General features: G+C 43.8%; 1 protein-coding gene and 1 long non-coding RNA gene across 2 annotated transcripts in view; one reads left to right on the forward strand and one right to left on the reverse strand.

The window, feature by feature from the left end:
* The window catches only part of LOC109923908 (RLA class II histocompatibility antigen, DP alpha-1 chain-like), a 49272-nt gene extending 39870 nt beyond the window's left edge, over positions 1–9402 (reverse strand). The window contains exons 1-2 of the mRNA XM_048616905.1: positions 9249–9402; positions 681–929 (exon numbers count right to left, since the gene is read on the reverse strand). Of these exons, the coding sequence (XP_048472862.1) occupies positions 681–929; positions 9249–9315 (316 nt within the window). The 5' untranslated portion in view covers positions 9316–9402. The remainder of the gene's footprint in view (positions 1–680; positions 930–9248) is intronic.
* Positions 692–13228, forward strand: LOC125487036. Its single transcript, XR_007265612.1, has 4 exons — positions 692–1424; positions 4900–4942; positions 9327–9416; positions 10512–13228. It is a non-coding gene; the product is annotated as an uncharacterized LOC125487036 (long non-coding RNA).
* Positions 13229–13717: the final 489 nt, after the last annotated feature.

Here is a 13717-nt window from a genome sequence, read left to right on the forward strand (position 1 = left end):
GGAAGAGAAAGAGAAGGAAAAGAAGAAAAGCCAATGGACCAATGAGCTCCAGCTGGAGTGTCCTACTCCACTACCATCTTGCAACACATTAACCTGATACCTATGACAGGCATTGTGAAGAACTGTTTAAACTAATTGAAGTTCAGATTGCAGATGATTTGGATCTGAGGATATGTAGTGATGCAATTCTTTTTGGCAACAAGAAGTTAATTGGTCTATGGACTTGTCAGCAAATGTATGAGTTGTTCTCAGGTGGCTGGGCAGCTTGAATCTGGAATCAAGTTGGAGGGAGAGAGAAGCAGAAACAGAGAGATAACTGTTTACCTGCAGCCAGAGACTCATTACAAGTATGAAATAATAATTCACATTTAGTTAAAAAAAATTGATTTGTGTTTTCTATCAATCTTGGTCTGAAACTAAAGTAAATTTGGGGACTGTGCATTCTTGAAAAATACTTCAACATTTGGTATGACTGTGGGAATAATGAGGAACAATTTATGGCAAGCTATCCTCAGTGGGCTGTCTGACCTCCAGACCCGACTTTTTCCACGTTTACTCTGACCAGACCCTGATCCAGTCCGGATTATAACTCCACAGTTTACTCTGACCAGATCCCACTCCACTCCAGACTCCAGCTCCATGTTTTCATTTATGTTGGGGATACTGAAGCAGTTACGTACCTTTCGGTTCCGGGGTCCCATGGGACAGGTTCTTCCAAACATTAAAACTGAGTTTCAGGTTGGCGATATTGGCTGAGATCCCCGCCTCTCCTCCCTCTATGTAATGACCGTCAAACTCGGGGATCCGGGCCACCTCCTTCTTCAGGTTGAAGTCCATGTAGAAAACCTCATCTCCGTCCACCAACAGATCAAAGTGTTTATTGGGACTGCGCTCCTGAACAAAATAGACAAGGGTGTTTTCGTGTAGATCTGTGTGTGTGTGAGAGAGAGAGGGAGAGGATTAGACAGGCCCCACACTGAGACAGTGACCCAGGGACAAAACATCATTTGATAAAAACAGCAATAAGCAGATATCAAACCCAGTTAAGACACCAGGGAGGGAAGTTCTGGAAACATCAAGACTGATCTGGGATGTGTTTTAACTCCACCTGTATCAGGATCTCTGTGAATGTGCTCATTCTCACAGCTACTCTGGCTCACGGGGTGAACATTATCCCCTCCCACCTCAGACAGGTACAACACTCAAATACTGAAACAAAAACAGAAATAGCTGGAGAAACCCAGCAGGAATGGCAGCTTCTGTGAAGATAGAGAGAAACAGAGTTAACGTTTCGGCTCCAGTGACCCACCTCCTGAAGATCTGAGTGCTGCAGGGGTGTGCATTTGAAGGGACTAACACGGCCAAGTCCATCAGAAGGGCTTGGGCCTTTCTGTGCCCTAATGCAGTTTAGAGCAAACATCAGTGTGAGTACTACTCCTTTAAATATTCTATTTAGTTGAATATTAGTTTACCAACAAGTCTGTCAATTTATCAAAAAATAAAAAGGTATAAATGATTATATTCAAATGAATCTCGAACAGTATAAAAAGTGTAGGGGCATGCTGAAGAGGGAGATCAGGAAGGCAAAGAAAGGATGAGATAGCCTTGGCAAATAAGGTTAACGATAATCCAGAAAGATTCTACAAGTACATTAAGAGCAAGAGAGCAACTAAAGAGAGAGAGTAGGGCCCCTTAAATTTCAAAGAGGTTGACTTTGTGTTGAACTGCAGGAGATAGGAGAGGTATTAAATGAATATTTTGCGTCAGTTTTTATTGTGGAGAAAGAAATGGAGACTAGAGAACTCAGAAATAAATACTGACATTTTGAAAGCAGTTCACATTATGGAAGAGGAAGTGCTGGAGGTATTAGAAAATATAAATCTCTGGGACATGATCTAGTGTATCCCAGGATGTTGTGGGAAGTTAAGGAGGAAATTGAGGGGCTGCTAGCGGAAATATTTATATCATTTTTATAATATTTGGTGGGAGTGTGGAGGTAGCTTTACTCTGTCTGCGTGGAGCCATTCCTGCGTCTCTTGAGTAAACAACTGTTGGATTTGGCTCTGCGCGGGCCGGGACTGGAGGCATTTCTTTCAGCATACGCGGACATGCTCCTCATGTTCACGGACCCAGTTGACCTGCAGAGGATGTGCGAGTGCCAGCAGGTCTACAAGGATCAACTGAGGCAAGCTTTTGGGACTTCTGTTTGGCCCATGGCAGATGGACCCCCTTCTGGTGGAGCTCAGTGGAGTACCACGCACCTCCTCTACCTAGGAGCCCATCTTAGCCCTGCTGAGGAAACCTGGCCAGTGACTTGGCATGAGTTGGAGACCAAGGTGACCACTTGCTTAGCATGCTGGACTGGACTGATCCGAGTATTGTCCTACAGGGCTGGAGTGCTGGTCATCAACCAGCTGGTGGCTGCCACGTTGTGGTACCGGCTAGTCACTTTGGTCCTGTCCCTGACTTTGTCACTGCCATCCAGAAAAGGCTTGTTGGGCTTTTCTGGGACAAGAGGGAACACTGGGTCAATGCTGCGGTCCTGAGTCCCCTGCTTGAGGAGGGTGATCAGGCGCTGGTGTGCCTTCGCACCCAAGTAGCGACCTTCTACCTTCAGACCCTGCAGCGATACCTTTACATCGATCCTCCTCCAAAGTGGTGTGCCCTGGTGACTATTTCTTCTGTCAGGTGCATGGCCTCCATTACGACGCACAGTTCCTGTTTGTGGTGTGGTCCCAGCCTCGGGTCATCTTTCACGAATTGCCTGCTTTCCAACTGGACATGATCACCGTCTGGGACATGGTCGGCTCACGCTGGAGCTCTTCCCCTAAGGGAGTGGCAGCTCTTGCCAGGGAGCCGCTGCTCTGGAACACATTTGTCCTTGAGTGTAGTTTGCACCAGCCAAGGGAGGGGAGAGCTGGGGATGCAGGGCTGACCAGAGTCAGGGACACGCTGGATGGCAGAACCCCACATTGACCTGTGCAGCAGACTCTCCCACTCAGATTGCATGCTGCTCCACAATCTGAGCCATCTCGGGGATAATCTCCTGATGCCCTTTCATATGGCATGGAGGTGTTATTTGTATCGGTTAATACTGCATGCTATCCACTGCCTTGCCTTCACCCATCACCTGGACATGCTTTGGCACAACATTTTGCCCTCTGGTAGCAGAGATCCCCAGTGGAAGGCCCTCTACAAAATAGTATACCCCTCTTACATTGGAGATCTGGAGTGGAGAGTGTTGCACACAGCAGTCCTGTGCAACTGACAATTGAGCAAGTTTACTGGTTGCCAGATCACATGAATGTCCTGTGGCCTGGAGGAGATGGTGTTTCACATTTATGTTGAATGTGTTTATCTGCAGTCCCTTTTTGGTTTTTTGAGGGGGCTGCTGTTGAAATTTTGGTTGCACTTCAACCCCATGCCCTTAATCTGTGGGAACCTGGTACAGTCAGGGGTGGACAAGTCTATGGACCTTCTTGTGGCTTTGCTCCTGGGCCTGGCCAAGATGGCCATTAACAGGTCCAGACATTGGGCTGAGGAGAGTCTTGTTGTTTCTGACTGACTGCCCCTCTTTTGTGGTTATGCCCGCACTCTGGTGTCCCTGGAGCAGGAGCACATGGTGCTAAATGGTACAGTGGAGGCCTTTCGTGACTGATACGAGCCATAGGGGCTGGAGAGCATCATAAAACTGAACAATAACATTTTGATTTAGTAAATCATTTTGTTTCCGTAGTATAAGTTTCTGTTTTGCTTTTTGAGTTGCGTTTTTTTTTGGTTGGTGCCCCAAGAAGGGGGCTGTCTTATTTTCCCTTTTGTTTACATTTTTGACTCTCTGAAAGAGCCATGGAGGCTGTTATTTTATCAAGAAATATTTATTCCATATGTTGTCCTTATCCCAAGAGTGGTTGGTGGGGACAGAGTTAAGAAAAAAACATTTTTTGAGTCACTGGAGTTTCATTCTGGTTCAAAACTCAGAGAAACGTTTACTTCTCTGTTTTAAACGGGTAGAGTGAGCTTTGCTTTGGGCTTAACTCGGTACTGTCCCAGGAGTGTCTGATGGGTGTCAGGATGTGTTGGGGTTGGGGGTGGGGGGGGCGCGGTGGTGGGGTTGTGTGGGCGGGGCAGGGGCTTGGCCTTTGTTTAACAGAGTGGACGGTTGTTTTTCCAGACTGGAGGCCTGTACCCAGTGGCGTTCCACAGAGATCAGTACTATGTCCAGTTTTGTTTGTCATTTATATAAATGATTTAGATGAGAATATAGAAAGCATGGTTAGTAAGTTTGCAGATAATACTAAGATTGGTGGTATTGTGGACAGTGAAGAAAATTATCTACAATTACAAAGAAATCTTGATCAATTGAGTCAATGGACCAAAGTGTGGAATATGAAGTTTAATTTGGATAAATGTGAACAGAGAGACCTCAGGGTTCAGGTACAGAATTCTTTGAACTTTGTGTCACATCTTGACAGGGTGGTTAAAAAGGCATTTAGCATGCTTGCCTTCATTGCTCAGTGCTTTGAGTATAGGAGTTGGAGAGTCATGTTGAGGTTGTACAGGACTATGAGGAGGTGTCTTCTGGAGTACTGTGTCCAGTTCTGGTCACCCTGTTGTAGGAAAGATGTTATTAAGATGAAATGGAGGATGTTGCCAGGAATGGAGGGTTTGAGTTACAAGGAGAGGCTGGATGGGCTGGGACTTCTCTTCATCGGAGCGTAGGAGGTTGAGAGGTGACCTTACAGAGGTTTATAAAATCATGAGGGTTATCGATAAGGTGAATGGCAGGTATCTTTTCCCTAGGTTGGAGGATTTCAAGCCTAGTGGGCATATTTTTAAGGTCAGAGGATAAAAATTTAAAAAAGACATGACATGACATGAGGGGCAATTTTTGTTTTACAGAGTTGTTCGCCTGTGGAATGAACCTTCAGAGGAAGTGGTGGATGTAGGTACAGTTACAGCATTTAAGAGACATTTAGATAAGTACATGAATAAGAAATGTTTTCAGGGATACTGGCCAAGCGCAGTCAGGTGGGCCTAGTTTAGTTTGGCTTTATGGTCGGCATGGACGAGTTGGACCGAAGGTTTGGTTTCCGTGCTGTGTGACTCTATGATTAGCCAAGATGGACACATTTAAGAATATATTTATAACCTACCATGATATACCTTTAATGGAAGACAGGCAAAACTAAGCAATATCCCACAAAAGATGAACCAATGTAAGATCTGAAATCCTGTCTCAACCATTCTGAATGGTGCTGGATATATAAATATCTCACTGAACGAGTTCAATGGTATTACCATCACTGAATCCCCACATTCAACATCTATTGACCAGAAACTGAACGGTCTAGCCACATAAATACTTTGGCTATGAAAGCAGGTCAGAGGCTGACAATTTTGTGGCAAGTAATTCACCTCCTGACTTTCCATGGAAACATAGAAAATATGATCAACAATAGGCCATTCAGCCATTTGAACCTGCTCCACCATTCAATGCAATCATGGCTGATCATCCATCTCAGTATTTTGTTCACACTTTCTCTCCATACCATTTGATACTATAATCCTACAAGCTAGCTATAACTCTTTAAAAACATCCAGTGTTTTGGCCTCAGCTGCTTTCTGTGGCAGAGAATTCCACAGGCTCACAGAGTCCCTACAGTGTGGAAGCAGGCCTTTTGGCCAATCAAGTCTGACCCTCTGAAGAGCATCCCACCCAGGCCCATCCCCCTACCCTATCCCTGTAAACCCTGCATTTCCCATGGCAATCCACCTAACCTACACATTTGGGACACTATGGACAATTTAGCATGGCCAATCCACCAAAACTTCACGTCTTTGGACTGTGGGAGGAAACCGGAGCACCCAGAGGAAACATGAGGACAAGGGGAGAATGTACAAACTCCACACAGACAGTTGCCCAAGTATGGAATTGAACCAGGGTTCCCGGCGCTGTGAGGTAACAGTGCTAACCACTGAGCCATTGTGCCATCCCAGAGAAATAAGAATTTCTCCTTATCTCAGTCCTAAATATCTTATTCCATAATCTTAGACCGCGATTCTTGGTTCTGGACTCCCTAGTCATCTGGAACATCCTACCTGTCTAGTTCTGTTAGTATTTTATCGATTTCTATGAGATTCCCCCCACCCTCCCATTCTTCTAAACCCCAATGATATATTCCTAACCAATCTAGTCTCTCCTCGGTCCTGCCATCCTAGGAATATATTCGACAAACCTTTGTGTACTCCCTCCATAGCCAGAACATCCTTCCTCAGATAAGGAGACCAAAACTGTACATAACATTCCAGGCGTGGTCTCACGCCTTGTACAATTGCAGCAAGACATCCCTGCTCCTGTACTCGAATCGTCTTGCTATGAAGGTCAATACATCATTTGCCTTCTTCACCACCTGCGGCACCTGCACGCTTACTTTCAGCGACTGGTGTGGAAGAACATCTAGGTCTCATTGCACCTCCCCCTTTCCCAGTCTATCACCATTCAGATAATAATCTGTCTTCCTGTATGTGACACCAAAGTGGATAACCTCTCATTTATCCCCATTATTCTGCATTTGCCATCTCATGCAACTTGTCCCAATCACACTGAAGCATCTCTGCATCCTCCTCAGCTTTGTATCATTTGCAAACCTGGAAATAATAGATTTAATCCCGTCATCTAAATCATTAGTACATATTGTGAATAGGTGGAGTCCAAGCACTGATCCCTCTTGGCTAAGAATATTGAAATCAATGCACTGGGGGACAGGAATCCGGTGAAAATTGATGGGAAGGGCATGCAAGGAGAGTGTGGGTTAATAGAGGGTAGCATACAAGCAGCACAGTTTTGGATGAAATGCAGAGTGGATTTTAGAATAATCAAGTTTGCAGATTATGAATGCCTGTGTTAGTGGCATTGAGGGGGAGGTTGAGCATTGATTGGTACTTTTATGGAAATAGAATTAGAAGAATTAGGTTGAATTTGGGTATCAGCTCACTGTCAATGGTAAAACCATCAAAATGGATTATTTTATAAGTGCTGCTTTACAAAGACTGATTGACTGAACTCAATTAAGTTTTCAGTGAGAATTAAACCATTGCTCAGTATTGCATCTTTGACGTAGTTTGGCGTTATAAGTCAATATTTGTTGACGTGACTGGCTCTAACCTCAAAAGAAATTTTTATCATTAATTCCAAGACAATTACTTCCATCACTTTTTTTTTCCTCAATGGAACAGGACCTGGCTATCTGCTTCAGGATTGGCTCAAAGCACTGTCAATCAAAACTATCATTACCCATCCTTGCACTGTGTGTTGGTCATGTTTATAAGATGTCCAGGTCAGCTGGGTCAAATATTGCAGTCAATAAATGAAGGCCAGTCAAATTTCAAATGCAATTCCTGTTTGCTAATCAATCCTATTGTCTCTAACAGATCTGGCATATGAAATATACACTTACGCAGCAACTAGGTACAGGATCGTTTGCTGGTCTGTGTGAAACATTTGTGACTCAAATTTAACTTAATGGCAACAAAATAACAAACAAATTCAATCTCTCCTATGCCAAGTATCTTGTCAACTGACATCAGAGCTAATGGCTGGAGTGATGTTAAAGAGTTTTAGGAGCTGTGTCTAGGCCACCCAACACCAATGTCCCCCTGAATCTGATTCACTTGTCTCATAACTTTCTATCCCTTTCCTTCAAAGGACTTTATATTCCAAAATGCATCTTTTAGAATTAGATGAATCAGAATAAGGAACGACACTGACTGATGGTCGTGAATTGTGGAATTCCTTACTCAGAGGGCTGCTGAGGCATTCAGTGTATTCAAGGCTGAGATAGACAGATTTTTAATCAGCATAGGAATTAAGGGTTATGGGGAAAAGGTATGAACGTGGAGTTGAGGATTATCAAATCAGCCATGATCTCATTGAATGATGGAACAGACTCAAGGGGTTGAATGGCCTAATCTGCTTCTATATCTAAGTGTCTTACAGTCTCCCTAACTGTTACTTCTGCGGTTGCTGAGGTGGGTAGTGTAGATGTATTTAAGGGTAAGCTAGTTAAGTATATGAGAGAGAAGGGGATAGAAGTAGACGAGGAAGGATGGAACGAACTCAAGTACAGCATGACTCATTTGGCTGAATGATGGATTCTGTGCAGTATATGATATCCTGTTCTGTGATTTATCCCTCTTATTTGTGTGCTGCTCCTCGTCAACATCATCCAAAAATACCACATTAACTTTCCACGTGTCAACTGACAACACTCTGCTCAATCTTACCAACACCTCTTTGCCAGCTCACCAAGATCTCTGATTTGTCATGTTGCTTGTCTAACATCCAGAATTAGAAAAGCAGAAATTTTCTTCCACTAAATATTAGGAAAATCAAAGCCATTATTTTCAGTCTGTGATGCAAATATAATTCTCTGACTACTGGCTCCATTCCCCATCCCTGACCACACACAGTCTCCAACTGTGGCTTCTTACACTACACCATTAGTGGAAAGCTCCTTTAAAATCAATTCTTTCATCAATTGAGTCATCCCTTATAGTAATTCCTTCCTGGGCACAAGTTTTCTCTGATTGTATTTTAGTGAAATATCATATAAAAGGCACTAAATAAATGCAAGTAAATGTAGAACAGTCTAAATTACACACTGTGAGTGATATGGTTCAGATCCTATATAACTCATGCTCTTCCCAAAGTTATGTCCTTAGCTCACTATCTATTAATGCTCCATCTGAAGCTATTTTGTTGGCTGTTTTTGTCAGTGGTGGTTTGTGATTACTTGCTACTCAGGGGAAAGGTGAAGAGATAAGTCTTTGATCTACATCATCTAAAACACAAATCAAACCAGTGTAACATCATTATTGTGAACCACAAGCTCACCATTTATCTAAGTGAAGTAACCAAGCCCTACAACACAAATATCCAGGCAGTAAAGGATAGAAATGGAGCTAAATATTTTTTACGGTTACAAGCTTTTATTTACAGAAGCATACTTTTCCCTTATTGTGCTTCTCATACTTCTTTTGGAACTCATAACCAATTAAATGCATCATTTGAAAGAGACACTATTACCGCACTAAAGCAAAAAATCATTTTACCTCCAGTTAATACACAATACTTGAATTTAATTAAATACCCAGTTAGTATATAATTAATGATATTGTAACTGAGCCCACCCAGTAGTGTCAGATATTAAAATCTATATATCATTACATTTTGCAGTTTCATAACTCACATTTCACAGCCAAGGTTCCTTGAATTAAAACCAGCATTAATACAGTAATGTAACACTCAACTTCCATTCTTCTTGCAGATGTAACTGGATTTCACCCACTATGGAGCTCTTAGTCTGCTGTCAGTGCCTGTGTGTGTCTCTCTCAAGTTCAGTTTCTATCTGACTGTAGTGAGTATTACTTGGTAATTGACATATGTTGTAACATTAAGAAACCAATCACCATTTGACCTCTCCTCCATCAGCTGTTTCCAGGTGAAATTCAAACCTGTGCTGTATTTCTCTTAATGAGCCTTGAGTGGTTTATTTGAGAAAGAATTTCAGTGAGATGAAGATGGGATAACACAGTGTGGAGCTGGAGGAACACAGCAGGCCAGGTAGCATCAGCGGAGCAGGAAGGTTGACATTTCAGGTCAGGACCCTTCTTCAGAAAATCTGTTCCTCTGATTTTGCTTGGCCTGCTGTGTTCCTCCAGCTCCACACCTTGTTATCTCTGATTCCAGTATCTGCAGTTCTTACTATCCCTGCGGTGATATGAAGATATTTTTTCGAATAGATATTTTTCGAAGTGATGTCATATCTGTTTATTAAACTAAACAGTTTCTGTTTTACACTATCCCCAGTGACTCCTGCTCTCCTCCACTTCTATTCCATATTCCCAGCTGAAACCCTCACATTCATTTAATTTGATTTAACCGAAGTGTCTCTGCAGAGAAAAATAGGGTTCATATTATTTAATTTGACCCTCCCTCAGAAAGTTCAATCCAATGGTAAGTTGGAATCTAAACTCATATCTGCCGTTTTTTTTGTTGCCTCCTCCTTTCCCATCTTTTGTGGATGCAGAGGAAATAAAGTTAAGACAAGGGGGTAGAGAGTCAGTCACTGAAATCAGTCACAATCTGACAATGTTTGAAAGTTACAGTTCACAGTTCAGGATTGTACTGCATTTAGTCAGTGCCTCTGTCATCGGCTTTACTCAATCTTCTCAAATTAGCCCAAGCCTCGAGACAAGAGTGAGGACTCGGGTCTTGTTCACTCCTTCATCCTGATAACAGATTCTGGTGGGTTTGAAACTGTATACTGTTGGTGTCCCCTCACCTTCTGAACATATACAACGATCAGATCCCTCTGTACGCTGTCTGGTTAAATACTCCGGGCAGGAACAGTATAGGTAGTGAATGTGTATCAGATTGATTTAGTGTGTTTCATGCATTATCGTACATTGCTTATTTTGTGCAATATCTGAAGACCATTTCTGTGTTTCAGTGAACTCTAAGAGTGACAGAATGACTCAAACTTTGGCACCATCTCAATGTACTGTGTTTTGCTACAGCTTTGACTGGGGAATGCTGATTCTTCCTCCACATGTGAAATGTGATAGGCACTTCCGGTAAGCATTGACGGATACCGTGACCCACAAAGTCTTCAAGTGCATGAGCAAACCTTTGCTGTAAAGTGAGCTGGGAAGGCATGGGAGTTGTATATGGGGAAGGGAGAAGAGGCAGGGGTGAACCTCATGAGAACTCAAGGGGCACCTGGCTTGCAAATCACAGATATTGAACCACTGGACAAGGATGCCGCCCCCTTGCACAGGCAGGGAATCAAGGCAGCGTCACGGGAGTGTCATGCAGTACCAGAAGGTCCTGAAGTAGCAGGAAGACTAACCCCAAGGTCCAGGGTCCAGGAGTATTCTGAGCACCTGACCCACCAAAACAGGCTGCTTCCCCTGGAGACGTCTGAGGGTAGTAACCAATGTCTGAGCCTTCTTAGTGATGAATTAGCACTAAGAAACATCTAGCGATAGGCTTTTCCAGTAAGCATTGACGGATACCGTGACCCACAAAGTCTTCAACTCAGGTTTGTTCCAGGGTTCTGTTGCTGAGCTCTGTGGGATGTCTCAGTCATCATCACATCCATGCCATCACGATGTCCTCTTCACAAGTGTCTCTGACTTTATCACCCTTTCAAAAAATACAACCTCACAACTGCACAGGGCAATGGATTTTGCATCAATAGCTGACTTCCCATGGGAGCCAGGGCATCATAGACTGAACTCAGGAAGGACAGAGCCAACATGTTCATTAACAGGAAGGTCTACCATCAGTGCCCAGCTGGAGTGTGACCATTGAGAGTTTTCATGCAGCTGCCTTACACAGAGTCCAGGCTGATGCTGCACTTTCACCTGACTCCTCTGGTGCATGGTTGCTCTGTGTGACAAGGACTACCCACTAAGCAGTTGCTCCTAACATTCCTGTGAGGATCCCAAGCCCCAGGTCACTACAGCAAGAGTAACTAAGACACTAGAACACTCGTTGAACAGACTACATGCAAGGGACCTACTCAAAAGGAGATTTTGATGCCTTGATTGCTCTGGTAAATCGCCGCAATATTCATTTTACCGGGTATCTGGATTGGTTGTCATGTGCTGCATTGCTACTCAACATAGCACAGCAGAGGAGTACTCTGCTGGACGAGGCAGTCAACGAAGGAGACCTTGTGTGCATGCAGGCTGAAGAAGAGCAGGATGAGGGAGAAGGGCAGGACAGAGGACTCCGATGTTCAGGGTGGACTGAAGCAACGTGACGCTGCTAGGCCTGGGGATATGAAGAGGGATCCAGGCTGGCCTTTTGAGTCCACTGCGTAGCACTTCTGTGACTTGCTGCAGAAAACAGCCTGTTTGCAGGTGAGTGCAGAGACAGGCTGGGCCAGCAGTCCCTCAGTGCTCAGTTTTCTTAGGCAGCAAAGCAAGAAGTCTTGGGAATGTGGGGTGATTGTGATATTATTGAGGTTCACACTCGGCCTGATTTCAGAGGGACAGCAAAGAGTTAGCCGGCAATGAGATCAACAGTGACAATAACTACTTACAATACAGAATTCCCACCATAATGTTTCCTTCAGTGGAGATCTTGGATTTCTTGTAACGTGAAGATGATACTTAGGCAGACCTTTATCAGCCCTGTTTCACCCACCTTAGATTTCAAATCTTGCCGCCGCACCCCACCCCACCCCACTTGGCTGCTGTTGTTTCTGGCCCCCCTGTGCTGGATTAGGTAGCAGCAAGGCCAACTCCATTCCTGCCACAAGTCTGTCTGTTGAAAATCCACTGTCAAGATGGAGACAGGATCATGATGCTGGGAAATGTGCCAATTCTCAATTCCTGCCTTGAAGATGAAAATCCAGTTCCAGGATTTTTGAGAAAACTGTTCATGGAGACAACCAAACTGTGCTGCATCCCTCTGGCAACTCCCTGTCCAATCAGAGTCCACCTGCCTGGCCTGAGAATAAAGATTGACAGTTCACTGTTCTTGCTGTATTGTTAACGGCAGTGATATTCCAACTGATCAGTACTGTGTTCTCATTCTGTATAAGATTGGGTCTTCTTTTTCTCAAAGTTTGTGCTTTGTGTCCTACTTCCAGCGAATGCTAAACTGAAAGCTTCAACTTCTCACCTTCTTTGAGGTTTAAGATTTTAGCTGCACGTATTAAATATCATCCACCTTACACCTTCCATTGCCCCACCTTGACATTCGTATGGAGCCTCCTGAAGCTCAGGGGCTATGAATTGGTGTCTTGTCAGTCATAAAGAAGGGTGTAGGGATAAGATACCAGAGGAGTACTAAGTACCAATCAGTGCAGGAACAAAGACAGAATAAGAATATAACAAAATGCCATTTGACCACTCAAGTCTGCTCAGCCATTCAATAAAATCATGGCAGATTTGAATGTAATCTTAACTTCACTCTCCTGTCTGCCTATAATAACCCTTGACGCCCTGTAGATCAAAAAATCTTTCAAAATCTTCTTTAAATGTATTCAATGACCCAGGCTGCGCTACCTTCTGAGGTGAAGACATCCAAAGACTACTGACAGTCTGAGAGGAAAAAGAGGTGAAGGATTCCTAAATGTGTACAGGAGAACTTTCCAAATGCTGTGTTTTTCTACTGCAATGTGGGTTATTTAATAAACAACTGGAATGATGAACAGCGTTGATACCTAGATCCTGGGATTATTTCATATACAGCTGGAATGGTGAAGGCCAATGAGGTCAGAATATGGGAGTTACTTAATAACTAGCTGGAAGCTTGTATTGACAAGATAGTCTTCATAGAATCGCTGCAATCAGAAAGAGGCCATTTAGTCCATCAAGTCTGCACCAACCTTCTGAAAAGCATCCCAACTAGACCCAGGCCTCACATTTTCCCTGACACCCAACTTAGCTAATCCACCTAACCTGAACACTGCACAACAATTTAGCATGGCTAATCCACTTAACCTGCACATCCTCAGACCAAAGGAGGAAACCAGAGCATCCATCAGAAATCCACACAGACACAGGGAGAACATGCATACTCCACACAGTCACCCAAAGCTGGAATTGAACCCAGATCCCTTGCACTATGAAGTAGCAGTGCTAACCACCAAGCCACTGTGCCACACTGTCTTGTTGGAGCCGTGAAACCAGGATACAACGC

The sequence above is a fragment of the Rhincodon typus genome, chromosome 35, assembly GCF_021869965.1.
Source record: "Rhincodon typus isolate 14 chromosome 35, sRhiTyp1.1, whole genome shotgun sequence".
NCBI classification, from domain to species: Eukaryota; Metazoa; Chordata; class Chondrichthyes; order Orectolobiformes; family Rhincodontidae; genus Rhincodon; species Rhincodon typus.